Source organism: Mirounga leonina, unplaced genomic scaffold (assembly GCF_011800145.1).
Source record: "Mirounga leonina isolate KUSES-001 unplaced genomic scaffold, KU_Mleo_1.0 Mir_171, whole genome shotgun sequence".
Lineage (NCBI taxonomy): Eukaryota > Metazoa > Chordata > Mammalia > Carnivora > Phocidae > Mirounga > Mirounga leonina.
In genome coordinates, this window is record NW_023270436.1 from 19,093,107 (window position 1) to 19,111,756 (window position 18,650).

The 18,650-nt window shown below is 53.5% G+C and overlaps 1 protein-coding gene across 2 annotated transcripts in view; it reads left to right on the forward strand.

The window, feature by feature from the left end:
• MYO18B (myosin XVIIIB) overlaps positions 1–18,650 on the forward strand; it is a 246,725-nt gene that overhangs the window by 70,698 nt on the left and 157,377 nt on the right. For both annotated transcript variants that reach the window (XM_035017247.1, XM_035017246.1), the window contains exons 14-19: positions 521–611; positions 2,303–2,495; positions 6,149–6,229; positions 8,246–8,393; positions 15,525–15,684; positions 18,434–18,617. In XM_035017247.1, coding sequence (XP_034873138.1) covers positions 521–611; positions 2,303–2,495; positions 6,149–6,229; positions 8,246–8,393; positions 15,525–15,684; positions 18,434–18,617 — 857 coding nt within the window. The remainder of the gene's footprint in view (positions 1–520; positions 612–2,302; positions 2,496–6,148; positions 6,230–8,245; positions 8,394–15,524; positions 15,685–18,433; positions 18,618–18,650) is intronic.

The following is an 18,650-nucleotide window of genomic DNA, read 5'->3' on the forward strand; positions in this document are numbered from 1 at the left end:
GATCTTATGTGAAGTGTTCTAATCACACACAGGCACAAAGAAGGAGGGAGGAAACTCTTAGAGTTGACAGGCTTAGGGTATTGTTCCGATGACCTATACTTATCTTCAGGCTCATCAGGATGTATACATTAAATAGGTAGGTACGGCTTTTGGTATGTCAGTCATACTCTAGTCAAAAACTAATTAAAGAAAAAGGAGCAAGGTAGGACTGGGAATTGGCTTAATAGGGGTGGTAATCAGGGCAGGCTCCCCTGAGGAGGTGACATTGGATTGATCCCCGAGGGATGAGCAGGAGCGCTGGTTGGAGAAGAGGTAGGGCCAGGTGACACAGAACCTGGTCAGTCCTGATAAGACACTTGAACTTGATTCTAAGAGCGTGGGTACATCATTTCAGCAGTGGAGGGATGTATGGAGGGAGGGGGTTTCTCTGAGGCCAGCAGCAATACCTGGGGAGTGTTGTCCTTGGCCCCAGGCAAGGTCCTGACCACCGATATCCACCCTTCCCTCTCTCCCTCTCCAGGGCTCAAGATGACCGGTGCAGAGTGTGTGGAGGGGATGGCCTCGGGCCTGTACCAAGAGCTCTTTGCAGTTATTGTCTCACTCATCAACAGGTAACAACTCTTCTGCAGATACACAAATGAGCCCAAGCACTGGGCACTTTAGCACAGTGGGGTTTTTGGGGGGGGCCGGGGAAGAGTGAGCTTTTGAGCCGGGTAGTAGTGCTGGGTTTAAATTCCCCCTTTGGCAGCCCAAGGCAAATCAGTTCAGCTCTCTGACCTCCCCTTCTGCACCTGCAAAAGAGCTCTGTCCCCCAGGGCCATGGCGAGAGATTAAAAGAGATAATGTATATAAACAATTCTTCCTGATAGCGATCATAAACCACTGACAATGAAAGCAAACAATTTGGGGGCCACCCCCGCTAAAGTAAAACAATGGCCGGTGCTCCTGGTTTCACTGGTCTTGCATCATTGACTCCGCACATCAGCCCATTTTACAGCTGAGCTAACGGAGGCACAGAGAGGTGGGGCTGGAAGGCAGCCACAGTGCTGGGCTCCCACCTCACACCTTCACGTTTGCCTGAATAACCCACCACACCGCTCTGGTCCATTTCTTTTTAAAATTTTCTGCGGAGGGTGGGGTGCAGCCAGGGTCTGGTTCTGGAGGGAGCCAGGACGTGTCTCTGAAATGCACCTACCAGGCTGCAGCAGCCGGGAGCTGGATGTCTATCACCGTAAGGGCTTCCCACCCTCCTCCCCAAAGGCGGGAGGCATCATGAGGCTTCCGACATCCTGTTAGCCGGGCTGAGGCTGGTGCGGAGCGACAGGGCAGCTGGGGCTCTCGGATGACCCTGGGACACGGAAACTGCCTGCTCTCCTATCACTGGAGCAATTACCATCGGAGGCCACAGACACAGTGTCTAGAAACCAAGGGGGTCATGCGTGCTTAGAGGAAGGGGTACTGGGAGTGGGAAATGAACCGCTGGTGAAAGAAGCTGCCTCAGCCCACGGAGGGCAGCTGCATCATCGCATCCTTTAAACTGCATCTCGCTGATGCTGAACCCACTCTCCTAGCACCTACGAGTCTCTCATAGACGCCTGGCTTTCTGAGCATTAACTGACAGTTTTCACACATGCATGTGTGGTGGCTGATCTTCTTGGCCCCGTGATACAGAAGGAAAACCTTGGCAGGTCGTGCAGAAGAGCTCAGGTTGAAATAAACAGCCTGCAGAGCATAGGGCCGATCGTGATAATAATCATAATATCAGGCCACCTTTACTGAGCACGAACCCCACCGCCAACCTGGCCCTCGGAGCCTGGATGTCTCATCACCTCCAGCCCTCCTGGCAACCTTCTGGGTTGTGGCCATCCTTGACCCTTTCCCGGCTGAGGCCCAGAGAGGTTGGGTAGCTCTCCCAAGACACACAGGCCCTCTGTTGCAGAGGGAGGGTCGGAGCCCTTGTGGGATCGTCTCCAACAGCTCTCAACTCCTGCATGTTGATGCCAATAATCCCTTCTCTCTCCACCCTGACAGATTCATCAAAATGATGCAAGGCGGTGGGGGCTTGAAAGAATCCTCATTTAACAGTTGGGGAAACCTTAGCTCAGAGAGGTTGAGTAACTTGTCCCAGGCCACACAGCCCATAAGTGGTGAGCCTCATTTTGGCACCAGATCTACTGGATCCCCACACCCACCCAGCGTGCGGCCTCAGTTTCACCGTATCTGCGATGGTGGGGTGGGAGGCTTGGGCCAGCTGGGCTCTAAGATTCCACGTGGTCTTGAGGCCTCCCCCATCTCTCCCCAGGTCCTTCTCTTCCCACCACCTCTCCATGGCCTCCATCATGGTGGTGGATTCTCCGGGCTTCCAGAACCCACGGCACCAGTGCAAGGACCGGGCTGCCACCTTCGAGGAGCTGGGCCACAATTACGCTCATGAGCGCCTGCAGCTGCTTTTCTACCAGCGGACTTTCATGTCCACCCTGGAGCAGTACCGGCAGGTAGGCCTGGGCTCCGTGGAGGGCGGGAGGCCGGCTGGCGGGGGTGGGGGGGAATGGTCAGGTCCTTCAGTCACCCTTGGCTTCATCCCGTTTGGCCCGCCACTGAACGAAACCCTAACTCCAGGCTCCCCAGCTCTCTGCTGCTCCCCTGCCTCCATGCACGGCTCCCTACAGTTCTCCCAGGGAACTTGGGGCTCCCCAGGCCTTGCTCCCCCGGCTGGTCCCCTCATTAGGGTGACCTGTTCCTCCTCTCCCACTTTGCCCCAGCTGAATGCTCCTCCTCCCATGTGGCTCGCATCTTCCCCGTGGAAAGCCCTTCATGCTCTGGGGCTGGGTGAAAATTCTGGATGGGAGGGTTTGCCTGGCCTTTGGATCCTGGGGTGGCAATACCTAACAAAGCCCCAGATGCACTTCTCTCCTAGGCGCTACCCTCCAGACACTGGGAGCACGAACCAGGAAACACGGGTAGACACGTTCCAGCCTTCTCTTGTTTTAAAAAAACTTAAATGGAAATATTACACTTGCCCAGAAAATGCACACACCAGTAGCATACAGCCCGATGAATTTATCCAAATGAACACACTCACGCACCTGCCCCCCCCAGGGGAAAAGTGGAATGCTGCCAGCACTCAGGACGGCCCCATCCTACCTACTCCCTTCTTTCTCTCTGAAGGGGGCCGCTTTGACTCCAGCAAGATGTTGGAAATGGCCATCTTGTTTATCAAGAAGATAATGGGTATTGAAATTATGGTCTTTTTTTTTTTTTTTTTTTTTGGTTAGAGCTTGCACAGCAAGAAACATGAAAGCATCAACGTGGATAAATCTCAAACAAGTGACATTGATGATGAGTCCTGGGGTCCGACTTTAACTGTATCACTTATTGGCTGTGTGGCCTCAGGAAAGTCACTCACCCTCTCTGATCCCTGATTCCGTCACATGTGAAATAGCAATATTCCTGTATCATCTATCAATTGCCACAATAATGCTAGATATTGAAGTACCCCAAAACATAGTGGCTTTAGATATTACCTTTTGTTATTGCTTACATTGGGTTGTCTGGGCAGTTCTCAGGGCTTGGCTGAGCCAGCTCTTGTGTCTGTGGGCAGATTCAGGGCGGGTTGGTGGTTCTGATGGTGCCGGCTGGCTCTCGCCTGTGTCTGGGGGTCAGCTGGTCATGAGTGGATCCGGGCAGGCCTTGGCTGGGATGACTCATCTGTGCGCCAGGACTGTCCTATCCTTTAGCAGACTAGCCCAGGCTGTTCTCCTGGGGCTGGGCAGGTCTCCAAGAGACGAGCAGGAGCGTGTGGGGCCCCTTGAGTCCTAGACTTGGAACTGGTGATGTCTCTTCTGTATTCAGTGGGTCTGACAAGTCCAGGGCTGAGCCCTGACTCAAGGGGTGGGGAAATAGGTTCCACTTTTTGATGGGAGAAATTGCAAGAGTGAGAATAAACAGAAGGGGAGAGAATGTTTTCTTTTTGGTTGTTTTTAGAAAGGGAGAGAAAGAGAGGTGGGAGAGGGGCAGAAGGAGAGAGAATCTTAAGCAGGCTCCAAACCCAGCACAGAGCCTGATGTGGGGCTCAGTCCCCAGACCCTGAGATCATGACCTGAACCGAAACCAAGAGTCAGGCGCTTAACTAACTTCACCACCCAGACGCCCCTATTTTGCTTATTTCTGATGTTCAAAGCAATACATGTTCTCTATTAAAAAACTGGAAAGTAGGGGCGCCTGGGTGGCTCGGTCATTAGGCGTTTGCCTTCGGCTCAGATCATGATCTCAGGGTCCTGGGATCGAGCCCCGCATCGGGCTCCCTGCTCAGTGGGAAGCCTGCTTCTCCCTCTCCCACTCCCCCTGCCTGTGTTCCCTCTCTCGCTGTGTCTCTGTCAAATAAATAAATAAAATCTTAAAAAAAAAACCTGGAAAGTACATAGAAACATCCGTAAGCAGAAAACATAACCTCCTTTAGCCCCACCGCCCACAGGCAAGCACTGTTACTGCTGTCTGTACCTCAATACCACTTAACTGTCCATATATTGTCTTCTTTGCAGATTTCCGATCCTTTCCTACACACGATTTTGTTGTCTACTGTTTTCCTCACAGCATGATGCTATTCCCGTGTTCTCATTCCACTGGCAACTTTTGGTAACCGTTCATTTCACGGGTTACCTCCGATGCTGTCTCAACCCTCCTTTGCGCATCTGGGTGATTTCCACGATTACACTCTTGTAAACAGCACTGTGATGGACATCTCCATCCATAGCCTTGCCTAGACATTTCTGATGACTTTTGGATGGCGACTGTCATTAACCATAGCTTGTGCTTGCTGCCTCCAGCACCCAGTGCTCAGCCCAGCCCTCATTAGTTACTCAGTAAATATGAGCAAAGTTTGGACTGAATGGTTGTTAGCTCCTGACAAAGCTCTCACCATGATTGCTGATGAGCCTGCAGGATGAGCGATGTCAGGATGTTATTGGGATGTTGGTCCGTACCCTTTCTTCTCATCCAAAGGCTAAGGGGGTGATGATACAAACAGACTAACAAACAGCCTGATTGGGAAAAAGGCAAAGGATTTGAATATAGATTTTTTTTTCCAAAAAAGATAAGACAAATGGCCAATAGGCACTGGAAATTTAGGGAAATAAAATCAAAACATTGAGATACCACTTCATACCCTGTAGAATGGTGATGATAAAACAAAACAAAACAAACAAACAAAAAAAACCAGAAAACAGCAAGCATTGGCGGGGATGTGGAGAAATTGGAACCCGTGTGCCTTGCCGGTGGGAACATAAAACAGTGCAGCCGCTATGAAAAACAGTATGCTGTTTGTCTGAAAAAAGAAAAATAGAATTACCCTATGATCCAGCAATCTTACCTCTGGGTATCTCCCCGAAAGAGTTGAAAGTCAGGTCTTGAAGAGATACCTGTACACCCAGGCTTACGGCAGCTTTACTCACAATAGCCAAAGGGTAGAAGCGACCTGAGCGTCCACTGGGGGCATGCGAGTGTAAACAGATGTGATCTGTCCACACAACAAGCTATTATTCAACCACAAAGAGGAGGAAATTCTGACCCATTCGCACCGTGGATGAACCTCGAGGACGTTGTAGGGAGTGCAGTAGCCAGTCACAAAAGGATGAACCCTATATGACTCCACTCACATGAGACACTTAAGAGCAGTCAAATTCATAGAGACAGAAAGTGGAACGGTGGTTGCCAGGGGCTGGAGGAGGAAGAGGGGAGCGGGGAGTCCGTGTGTAATGGGGACAGAGTTTCAGTGTTGCAAGGCGGACAAGTTCTGGAAGTGGGGGAGTGGTGACAGGTGCACAGCATGTGAGTGAATTTAATGCTACTAACTGCATGACGCATAAAAAGGTAGATTTTTATGCCGTGGGTATTTTACCACAATTAAAAAAATAATACGGGGCGCCTGGCTGGCTCAGTCGATGGAGCGTGCCACTCTTGATCTCGGGGTCGTGAGTTTGAGCCTCACGCTGGGGGTAGAGCTTACTTAAAAGAATATTTTAAAAATGATAATAATAAAAAAGAAGGTTAAGGGGAGGTGAAAGTCCTCACTTCTCTTTTCTCCTCCGAAAGTTTTCCACCCTGTTCAGCTCATGGAAGGAACTAATCTGGAACTTCTGTGACTTTCCAGGAAGGTATTCCCGTGCCCTTTGATCTTCCAGAGCCTTCCCCGGGGACCACGGTGGCTGTGGTGGACCAGAACCCTTCCCAGGTAACGTGGGGCCCAGCAAACCCAGGCTCTCAGACACCACAAGTCTTTGCTTTGACATCCCAGATGTCTTAAGCTGCAAGTTGTCAGTGCTGTCTGCCCTTGGAATCACCCAGGGATTGTTAAAGACCCTGAAGCTGGTGATCCGCTCCCAGCCTGATCCAAGGGTGTGGCCTGGGCAATGAATCTCCAAACCCCCTCAGGTTGACAACCCCCTCCATGCCTGATGTCTGAGACTGGCTTAACAGGCATCCCACCTGGCAGCCCATGGTGAGCTGAGGGGGCTCGGGGCCAGTGCCCAGTGGTATCTTGCCTGGGAAGGTCAGGCGTTCAGACGCAGATGCTGTGTCCGCAGAGACTGGGAGAATAGGGGCCACTGGGGGATGGAGAATGGGGGGCGGTGGGGGGATCCACGCATTTACGGGCTTTAGTGTGGGGAGATACCCGAGTCTTTACTTTCCCCATCCCAAGAATCCACTGGGCCGACCCCAGACCTGCACCTCTGCTCAGCCATCTCTCAGAACGGCCCTGAACCATTTCGCTTGACTTGCCAGGTTCAGGTCTAATGTCGGTGACTTTGAGTACATCCCTTCGCCTCTCTCGGTCTTGTTTTTTTCCCGTCTCTAAAGTGGGAACGATAGCATGCCCTGGGATGGTTGTGAATGTTTACGAGATCTGGCACCCAGAGCACGGGGCATGGTGCTTGGTCCACAGGTCACATGTTTCTCCTGCCATGGGATACCCCAGGCTGCCACTTTTCCCATTCTTTGTCTCCTGTCGGCCACCCTTGGCCATCTCTTCCGAGCCTTCTCTTGGCTCCTAGAGGCCTGCACCTGTCCCTGCAAAGCTGCCTTGTCCGTGAGCCCTGCCGGTCATTGCCTGTTTATGCTTCTCCTTGGCACCCCCTCCCTGTCGTGCTTCCTGACCCAGAAGAGGCAGCTGGAAGGGACGACCCAGGCAATGGGAGGATGGAGGGGCCACGGGGTCCCCTGGATGCCTGGGCAGTGGCTGGGAAGAGCTACCTTCTGAGGATGGGCTGGCTGTCAGTGTCAACCCCATAAAGAAAGGCAAGGTGAAGCCTCAGGATATCTGGGATCCAGTCCCCGTTCTGCCCCTGTGGCTCTCCATGTGACCCTGTATGTGTCCCTTGTATTCTCTGGGCCTCTGAGGGGGGTGGGCCAATATTTCCCAGTTAGGGTGCCCAACTATTCTGGGTTGCCAAGGGACTTTGCTGCCTTCAGAGCTGAAATCCTCATGTCCTGGGAAGTCCCTGAGTCCCAGTCACCAAGGGACAGCTGGCCACCCCATGCACCACACACATTTCCTCCATAAACACTTGGTGCCATTTTGGGTGATGCCAACTCCCTGTGGGCCCTTGGACGAGCCACTTAGCTTCTCCAGGCCTCTCTGGTTGCCAGAAACAAAACTTCAGAGTTACCTGGATGGTTTCTAAACCTCGTGGCTAGATTTCAAATTCCGTGCCTACGCTATTGAACCTAGTTCACCTTCTCCTCTAGAACATTCTTTGGGCACTCGCCCCTCCCACCTTAAGATCTTAGTTTAAAAAAACATAGACTTCTAAGAAGTGATGCGGATGAACTCACTCCTTTGATGTTTAGCTGTGTACAAATACACACAGCCTGGGGTGTGTAGCTAGAATATGTAATTTATAGAGTGCTTTCCCTTGTTAATTCCCCACTACCTGAGGAAGGTATTGTCAGTCTGCATTTTACATAAAAGGAATTGAGGCTCCTAGTGGTGCAGTAAGTGACCCAAGGTCACACAGGATGTGAGGACAGAGGCTGGATTCGGACCTCCTAAAACTGAGGGGTTGTAACAGTTCTGGGGTTTCCACACCGGGAGTCTGGGGGTGCGTTGGGAGCATGGCTTCGGGCTGGCGTGTCTGAGTCGTGATGCCGGGGACTCAGATGCCCCGACTCCCAGAGGTGGGAAGAGAAGCCCAGGACTGGCCTCGGTCGGGGAATCAGGGCTCCACAGTGATCCTGGATTTTCTGCCAGGTCCGCTTACCAGCCGTTGGAGGTGCAGAGGACGCCAGGGGCCTTTTCTGGCTCTTGGACGAGGAGGTCCGGGTGGAGGGTTCCAGTGATAGCGTGGTGCTCGAGCGTCTCCGTGCGGCCTTTGAGAAGAAAGGCGCTGGGGCCGAAGGTAAGGGAGTCAGGTTGAAGGATGAAGGGAGAAGAGTGCTGAGTCCAGCCTGGGAGGTGGAATCTGTCCTTATCTGCTGCAGAGAAAGCCCTGACAAGGCCTGCAAGAGGCGGGGTGGGGGGGGTCTGAGTGACAGATGTCTGTGCATATGCCTGTGTGTGCTTTCATTCATTTACCAGCGAATGAAATTTATCAATCAATTTAATCAATTAATCAGTTATTAACTAATCATCAATCAATCATTTATTGATTGATGATCAGTGTAGTCAACAAATGTATTGACAGGCTACTGTGTGCCGGGCACCATGCTACGCAGGGGCGAGCCAGCCGGATGGGGCTCACATGCTTGTCGGGGGAGGACGTGGGGGGAGTGTGGACAAGCTAACAGATGAGCCCGTCTGTGTTTGACCCCAAGATGACAGACCCTTGCGCTTGATGGTGCATCAGGCAGACCGAATTCCTCCGGGAGCCAGGGGGCCTGGGGGAGAGGCGTGCAGGGAAATGTGCCAGAGAAGAGGAGACGCAATGCAGGACAGCAAAGTCGGAGATGTTGTCTGGGCTCAAACCGTCGAAGGCCCACTTGTGGGCCACACGAAAAAACATTTGTTTCAACCCTAGAGCTCTGAGAAGCCATGAAGGATTCTAGGCAGCAGGAGGTATGGTCAGATTCACGTTCTGGAAAGTTCCTGCAGGCGGTGGTGAGGAAGGTGGTCTGGGAGGTGAGAGAGGAGGTGGCCGGACTCCGGGAGTATGCAGCCACAGCACTTGGCGATGGGCTGGACTGGGGGGAGGGGGCATCGAGAGGAGAGATGGAGACATCCAGATGGAACCACGAGGTTGGAGGTCCTGGGCTTTGGCTTCGTTGAGCTCCAAGTTCAAGTCCGGCTATCTGTGCTTCACCAATGGCGACGCTGAGCAAACCTCAAGTAGCCCCAGGTGGAGTGCTCACACAATGCCGGGGGCGGGGCTACACTGATCATCGATCAATAAATGATTGATTGATGATTTCGCCAGGATTTCTGTGACAATGATTGGGTGAGAGAGGTATTAGCTTTGTTACCGGCTGCGGAGTGTCATGAGGGCTGATCGATGAGCACAGGGCTGTTGATGGCGATGAAGAATATTGTCCCCATCAGTTAAGGGGTTGGAGGAATGCTGTCCATTCTCCACACTTGGCACTGAGCTCAGAGCTTCATGTACGCTGTCTAATCGAATTCTGTCACCTGTCTGGTGGTTGGTATTCTTACCCCCCAAGGTGAGGAACTGAGCTCCAGAAAGATGCTTGTAGAGAGGTCTAAGATCACCCAGAGGGTGTCAGCAGGCAGATGCCAAACAATCTCTATCTGGATTAGAATCTCTTGTGACCCACCCCCGGCTGCCCAACTCCACCCAGATGCCCTGAGACTTCTCCGAAGGCAGATTTCGCTTTGAGATCTTCCAGGTCCCCGCTGGTGTGGCTCATTCATTCAGCAGTATTTACTGAGCACCTAACATGGCAACCGCTGTCCCGGGCCACAAGATACATCCCGAACAAGACAAATATCTCCGCCTCCGTGGGGCTGACATTCTAGCAAATGAGATGGATGATAAAATGAGGAAATCTGTAAGAAGGTTGGGGTCCACAATTCTGGTTGAGATCACTCAGGGAATCCAGGTTGGCAGAGACAATGGCCCAGCAGTCAGCCCCGGGACATTCCAATGTCAGGGCGCAGGGATGAAGCCAGTGACTAGGAAATGCAACCGAGGAGGGGCGGCCAGGGGGTAGGAAGGAAGCCACAAGCGGAGGGAGGGTACCGGCCTCCCTGACCTCTCAGGTGAGGCGTGGCTGAGAAGTAGCCATTGATTTGGACACGAAGAGGTCAGTGGCAGCTGAGATGAGTGCCATTTTGATGGAATATTTGGGGCAAACGTCCACTTGGAGTAGTGTATGGGAAACTGGGAGAAGGTGTGGAGAAAGACGCGTGATGGCTCTCTTTGCTGCTGTCCGCTGGGCTGGCGACGGCAAAAGCCTGTACCCCAAAGGGACCCGCCAAGGCCTCTGTCCCGGACGTTCACGGGGCCTTCCTGCATTCGCATCAGGACCAGATTTTCGGAGCAGAAGCAGTGGAAGCATCCGAGGGTTCCGGCCGCTTTCCCTGGAGCAAGCTCAGGGCACTGGTACCCAAATTAGTCCCAGAGGATTTGGCCCTGCAGTGGCTGGCCCGGGGCCAACTTCGCCATGCCCAGCGCTTTTAGGGGCCCATGCAACTGTTTTAATTTTTGTTACAAGCAGAGAAGAAAATGAACTTTCAGGTCAAATATGATATACAGGTATACCTGTCTATGTATGTACGTGCGTATGGATGTTTATACATATGTATATATGAATGTTCTGGGCTGACTTGGATCCCACCTCAAATCCACGTGTTGCAGTCCTGGCCTCCAGAAGTTCAGAATGTGACTGCTTTTGTATTTGGAGAGAGGGTCTTTAGAACGGTCATTAAGGTTAGGCGAGGTCATTGTGGTGCGTCCTAATTTCATATGACTGGTGTCCTTACCAGAAGACATCAGGATTCAGACGTGCGCAGAGCAAAAAGGCGGGGAGAAGGCATCCAGCTCCAAGCCCAGGAGGGAGGCCTCACAGGAGACCAACCCTGCCCACACCTTGACCTCGGGCTTCCAGCCTCCAGAACTTTAAGAAAATACATTTCTGTTGTTTAAGTCGCCCCCCACCAAGCTAGGGGACCCCCAGGTATGACAGCCATAGCAGACTAATAGAGTGTACTTAAGTATTACTAATATTATTTGCCCGGATACCAATATCGTCATGAAATATAACTTTTTTTAATCCATATATGTTTGAACGGAAGAAGGGGCCCATGAAGGCAGAAGGGCCGAGGGCCCAGGCAGGTCACGATGCAGCCCTGGACTGCCCTCACCCTGCAGGGTCCTCATGCTTGACTGGTCCTGGCCACAATCACCTCTGTTCTCCCAAGGTCACCTCTGTTCTCTGAAATACATCTGCCTCTTGGCCGGCTGGTGAACGAGGAGGGAGGGGCAGAGAGAATGGCTCTTAGTGGAGCTCTTAGTCTGAGCCTTGGATTGTGGGTTCTACTGCACCCCACGCACAGTGGGGTCCCTGAGAAGCCAGGTGGCTTATCGGCCCTGGAGGCAACTGAGTACAGAGCCAGTGCCGAGCCTGGGAGTCCTCTCCGCACAGGCCACGCAGACCCACCACCCTTCTCTGGGCTCTGAACGTGGGCCCTGTATTCAGAGCATGACCCCAGGGCGTGGGAGTGGCTTTGTGGGGCCGAGGAAGAGCGTCCCTCAGATTCACGCGACGCCAGGAGACAGAGCTATGAAAAGCTTACCCAAGCTTTGGACCCCAGAGATCTGGGCTGCATCCCAGTCCCACTGCTTACTTAAGCAAGGCCTGTGGCTTCTGGGAAGTCACCTCCCCCATCTGTAACATGGTAATAATGGTAACACCTCCCTCAGGGGGCTTGTGTGAGGATGGATGAGCTAATGTATGGACGCACGTCCGAGTCCTCCTCCCTCACCTTTGTGCACAAGGGCTCCTCCTCAGAGACCCTGCAGACCCCTGTCTGAAGCTGTCCCCTCTGCAGCCTTGGGGACCCATCCTGACTCCCTCGTTACTTCCTTCAGGGGCCTCTCGGGCTCTGGAATGTTTGGTTATCCATTTGCCTCTTCCCCATCCCCCCGACTACCCTGTGTGACCACGGAGGGCGCCGGGCAGGCCTCTGTCTCCTCTGCTCTCTCCCCTGTGCCTGGGCATAGCCAGGCCTCCGTGGACGTCTGCCGTTTGCCCTTCCTCTCTCCTCCCTCGCTCTGTTCCAGTCACTGTTCCAGTCACACTGCTCTCTTGGCCGCTCCTCAAACCCACTGAGCATGCTCCCGCCTCAGGGTCCTCACACTGGCAGTTCCCTCTGCCTGGAATGCTCTTCTGCCACGTTTCCGCATGACTGGCTCCCTCACCGCCTTTGGGTCTCGGGAGCCTGCCTTTCACCTAGTGAAAAATAATGCCTTCTTCCGACCCGCACCCCCTTCTCCCTTACCCCTGCTTTTCCCGCCTCCCCTGCAGCCCTCATGCCAGACGGCACGCGTGTGTCCTCACGGGAACATCTGCTCGTGAGGGCAGCGCTGGCTGCCCCCCACCCCCTCCGCCCCACAATGCTCTGGTCTGGAGAAGGCTCCAGTTCATCCTTGATACAGAATAGATGAATATGGGAAAACCCCATGATCCAGAATCAAACAAAATGGATTTCTCGGATGGAATGTTTCCTGGATCCTGACTTCAGCAAATGACACAGGAGGCTCAGAAGGAGAAGGCATCAGGGAGGGCGTGGTTGGGGCAGGAGGGGGTCTGGCGAGATCCTTGTCTCCCTCTTCTCCTTCTGTGAGGCCCAACCTGCCAATCCCAGACACCCTGAGAGGGATGCTCTGACGTTGTCCGTTCCCAGGAGAGAGACTGTGATATCCTTTGTCCTGGCCCGACAGAGAGAGACCCGTTAATTCAGGTATTTTGGTTAAAAAAAAAAAGATCTTTTGTCTCTAGGGCTTTCTGATTAGCTCTGAGTTAATGAGAATGTTCCATCAGGCAGAACATGAGGGGCTTTCTGGCGACCCCAGTGCTTGCTGTTACTTCTCCACTAAGTGTCTCTGCTGGGCCGGCGGGCCGCTCCCGAGGGACCCAGGCCCCAGTGGACAGGCAGGCGACAGGCATCTGCAGGGCAGACGTAGAGGGGGGTTGCCGGGGTCACTGGGGCCCCAGAAGCCCCTACCCCCATCTGGGGATGTCAGGCTCCTGGGAGAGGTGATGATGCAGAGTCACGAGAGAGGAATACTGGGTCAGGCTCTGTCTTCGAGCTGTTTCCATGGGGCTCCTGAGAGCAAACGTTGTCGGTGAAATGCTTGGATGAACAAAACTGTGGTTGAAACCACTTGCCGAAGAAAGGGGAGCGCAAGAGGGCCGAGCAGATGCCCTGGGGGCCTGGGAGTGGTCTCCCCGGGCTGTTCCTGGGAAATGGGACGCCTCTGTGTATCTGGCCACACCGGGGATGAACACAGGCTTTGGGTCGGCAGACCTGTGTGCTCATCCCAGCTCTGTCCCTGTATGCTATGCCACTTCAGCCAAGGGGGCTCATCTCCGAAGCTCAGTGTCACCTTCTAGAAAACCAGCCCACGGACACTCACGTCACAGACCAGAGCGGGATCAAGGGACCTCAGGCATGGCCGTGTGTCCAGCAGAGGCCGGCTGGGGCTTAGCCCACGTGGACGTCCTTTCTTCTCTCTTGCCTTCGGTCCCCCCTCCCCAAATGCTCCCAGGGTCCTCATTCAGAGCCCAGCTCTGTGCTGGCTGTGAGACATGATGATGCGGGAACATGGTCGCTGCCCTCAAGCCGCTTCTAATCCAGGGCAAGGAGGCGGCCATGCAAACAGCGCGGACATCGTGCGGGCAGCGTGGACGGACGTGCCAAGGCAGGCGGCCACTTTGTCACCTTGCTTTCGTTGGAAGGTGGCCCTTTGAGGGCGGGGACTGCGGGCTCCGAAGGCCTCATGGAAGAGCTGGACAAAGGGATACTTTACTTCACCAGAAGTGTCCCTTGCTGGTAACTTCGGTCAGCCCTGGGTATTGACCACAAAGGACCTCCAAGAAGCCACACACATGGCAGGACCCATGTCCCTCACGCACCAGAAGCCCACAGACTCCCAGATGGCATTTGCTGCGTACGGAGTTCCAAGAAATGCGGCTTTCTGGTCTCCGGACTCCCTGCAGCAGAGAGGTGGCAAATTCGCATTTGAGGGAAGGACTCAGGACCCTAGAATGCACTGGTGCGTTGACAGTAGAAAGATGGGAACTCATAGAATTACAGAAGACAGACAAGAACCAAAACAATACTACAGCTCCTGAGAGTAATTGGTCTGGGGCCATTACTCAACCCGAGAGCATCACTGCAATTAGAGTGATATGATTGATGACCAGGATTCCTCTCTTCCTTCCTCCCTTCCTTCCCTCCCTTCCACAAGCACTTCCAGACTCCATTCGTGTACCAGGTACCGTGCTGGTGTTAGGGATACGGACATAAACGTTTGTGGCTCCAGACACTGGCACAAGGTCGAATGCAAGAAAAGACTGTGACGCCCACTCGGGCTTACTGAGTGACAACCAAGGGTCTGGGCACCACGCTAGCATGTTTTACGCACATTTTCTCCTTTAAGTTTTGTACCACCCTGGGAGGTACGTATAATTCACATTTTACAGAGGAAGAGACTGAGGGTCAGAGATGGAAGAGGCTTGGCCCCTGCCAGACAGTGGTAAGTGGTGGTGTCAGGATTTGAACGCGGGCCTGCTCTCGAAGCTCCAAGCCCCTTCTTTTCTCCTGTCCTGTCCCTTGCAACCGAGTGTGTGTCGGAGTCTCCCAAGAGTATGCTGTGCATTTATTTGTTTATTTATTTATAAAAATGATTTTATTTGTTTGAGAGAGAGAGAGACAGAGAGAGAGAAAGAGAGACCACGAGCAGGGGGAGGGACAGAGAGAGAAGCAGACTCCACGCTGAACAGGGAGCCTAGGACCCTGAGATCATGACCTGAGCCGAAGGCAGACGCTTAACCAACTGAGCCATCCAGGCGCCCCTCTGCTGTGCATTTATTTGGTTGGTACCATTCAAGACAATTTTTGGTGGCACATAAATATTTGCAAAATATTTAATGATTATGTATTTATTTCCACGAGTATCGGAAAATACAGCATGCACACCCAACCTACCATGACACGCTTCTTTATAAATGGATCTTACCTGTTGATAAATGTTTGTTGATTTAAAAAAAATATTAAGTAAGTAACAACCCAGGTGGTACTTGGGTATGGCAAAAATCGTAAAGATCATCTGTACTGATGGTATGTGGGGAAAACAGGTATCCTGTGTTTAAGAAAGCAAGGAGGACCCGGTTCTGTGTTGGAAATGATGCTCAGACATGCGTACAGGGAAGAGAGGTAGGTGCTCAGAACTGTTAGCTTTGGATCTCCGGAAACATATTTAAGTGGAAAAAAGTGTGTTTTTGGTGATGCCAAGCGATTACGGAGTGTCCCCCCACGTACCCCAACACTTACATGCTATGTCCGCTTTCAGGGACCTCTGCCCTCCGGTCCTGTGAGCAGCCCCTCCAGTTCGAGATCTTCCACCAGCTGGGACAGGACCCCGTGCGCTACGACCTCATGGGCTGGCTCCACAGAGCCAAGCCCAACCTCTCGGCCCTGGACGCCCCCCAGGTGCTGCAGCAGTCAAAAAGGTGAGCCTGGCCTGGGATAGGGACTGGCCTCCCCACCGGGGCCACGCCATCCCAATGACTCAGCGAGGGAGGGTCCGTCCAGCAGCCCCATCCCTCAGATCGGATGGGTCCCTGGGGCCAGCTCGGCACAAATGCCAAAAAGCCAAGACTTCTTAACTTTGGCTGCTTGCCTTTCATTAAGTATCTGGAAGATGATGTGACTGGAACGATTTTATGGACATCCTAGGACTAGGGGGCCATAAAACGAAAGCGATAACGTTTTGTGGTGTCAAAAAAAAAAAGCACACTGCTTTCTCTGACAGCTCTGCTCAGAAAGTGTTAGCAGCAAGCGCGGCTTGTGGGCCACAGCTCCTGGAAAATGCTTCTGTGGGTGTATGCGCTGATCCTCCCTGCTTCGCTGCTGGAACCATGCAGGGGCAGAGCTAGGACACCAGAGAGAAGCTGAGAGCACCAGGGAGGAGCTGGAGGGCGTGGGAAGGGGGAGGAGACACTTACTGACCACCCACGGCAGTGTGCCCAATGTCAGGATAAACGCTCCATAAGTATCTTGCTAATCCTTACAACAACACTGCCTCCTTAGCGCCATTTCACAGATGGGAACACTGAGGCCCCAGTCGGTGAAGTGGCCCTCCTTTGATCACACAGCAAAAGAGTGGCAGCACTGGGATCCACTTGGGTCTACGTACGTGGTCCTTGCCGAAGTTCTCGGCACATGATGGTCCGAGTCGATAGGAAAGCCCGTATGCAGGAGGGTTCAAGGGTATGCAGCTCCTGAAAGGAGATCAAGCGGGGGTGTGGGGGGTGGGCAAAGGAAGGTCCACGAGCACAGAGAGGAGAGCATGGAGAGCCAGGGGACCTGAGTCAAGTCCCAGCCCTGCCCCTCCTCACCTGGGTGACTGTGGGCAGTCTCTTTCTCTCCCTTGGTTTTGTTGGCTTGTTTGGCTTCCTTCACCATAAAATAAGTGTGTGTTGGACCAGGCTGCAAGATCGGGTGGATACTGCACAGCCTTGGAGTCAGGCAAATGTTCCGCTTCTCCTTTCACCGCCTTTAAGCTGCGAGATGTGGGCCTCAGTTTCACATTCGGAGAAGTGGGAATGACGGGGCCAGGCTTCCGTGTTTGCCGTGAGGCTTTGGTGGTATAACGTAGTGGAGGGCTTACGATGGAGCCTGGTTCAGAGCAGGCCCTCACCGCACACCTGTGGCCTCATGCATCCTTGGGCTCTAATGTCCCATGGCTCCAGTCCTCTGGGCAAGAGGTGGAGGGGCAGGAAAAGGGGAGGTCAAGCCTTGTTGACCCGATGCTCTGGCGAGTGAGGGACATTCGGGGAAGAAGGAACAGCATGTATAAGGTCGTGGCCCATGGGAATGAAAGAACACGGCAGGATTGAGGGTAAATTCTATTAGGATGTCTTGCGTGCTTGAGAGCCAAGCATTGGTGACTTTTGAGAGCAAACGGTGCTGTTTTAAAGGTGTAGTTTTACCCCCAGGAGTGCCAGATTCACCAGATTCACTGCTGGTCTAACATTCCAATTTCTGGGTCCCACCCGATCTCTTTGGGGACTCGCTTTGTCCATAGGCTTCCCTGGAGGTGCTTATGCACACTCAAGTTTCACTGCTTTGGTCCAACCCTTCTGTTCCATATGTATCAAGCTGAGACCCAAAGCAGACATGACCTGCCCAAGGGCACACCTCCCACTAAAAACCGCCAAGTCAGATCTACCCACCCCAGGGCTGGGGCAGTCCACAGATGGGGGTCAGGGCTATGGGCACAGCCTCTTCTCCCTGTACCAGGGGGTGGTGCCCACCTCCCCCACGGCCCTGACCTCTCCTCTCAGAGCTCCTGCTTCTGGGGTGGGGGCCTCCCCCAGTCCTCCCCAGCTTTTTATTTCAATACCAGTGTAGTCAAGCCATTGTGAATCTTTGTGCTCTGCCAGGCATTTAACCACTTTAAATACCTTTGGATCGTTTGGACGACGATCCTTAATAGTTTGGATAGTCTGGTGAGGCATAGAAGGAGGCAGATAGCAGGGCGGCCTGGATTGCAGAGAGTGATGGAAATTGCTTGTGTGCTTTCACTGGAGGGGGAGGGGGCCGATGGGACCCCGGAGGCACGAGGCCATCTCTGGCTTCCAGCCCCATTCAAGGGTACCGCAGGGTCTTCCCGGCCTTCTTCGTCCTTATTGGCCCAAACAAGAAGGCAAGGCAGCTCAGATTCCTCAGAACAGATGCGGAGCCCTGGCCCTACAGCTGTGCATTACAGGGGTGCCGAGGGAAGGCCCTGTCTGCCGCTGGGCATCAGGCCGGGCATTTCACTGATACTATCTTGCAGGGCCAGAAACCGCCTCTTCAGCCCGTGAGTTGTCCATTCTTGCATGAACTGTATAGTCTAAGCACCTACTATGTGCTGGACCCAGGGACCTACTATGTGCTGGGCCTGTTCTAGGGAGAACCAAGGTGGCTTTGCTCCCTAAGAAAGTGCAGGCTCAGTGGGATTCCCGCAGGCCCATCAGTGACGAGGCTAGCCAGTAGGTCTTCTCGCTGCTCTTGCTACTCCAAAATCAGGGGAGGGAGAGGCCCGGAGAAAGAAGCTGGCATTTGCCACAGAGCAAAGGGACTGTGGATTAAAGTGTAGCAGCTAGGAGGTGTATTTCAAGGGGCGGGTTCAGGAAGCAGGTTCGCAAGAAGCGAGGTGGGCCCATTCCCCGTGAGCCCCTAAAGTCCCTCTCTCTTTCCCCTCCTCCCTGCCAGGGAGGAGGTGAGGAGCCTGTTTCAGCCCCGGGCCAAGCTGCCCCCCGTGTGCCGGGCCGTGGCCGGCCTGGAGGGTACTTCCCAGCAGGCCCTGCAGAGGAGCTGCGCAGTGAGGAGGGCGTTTGCCAGCAGCTTTGCCGCCGTGAAGAGGAAAGCCCCGTGCTCCCAGATCAAGCTACAGATGGTGAGCGGGAGCCCTGTCCCCATGGAGCCGGGG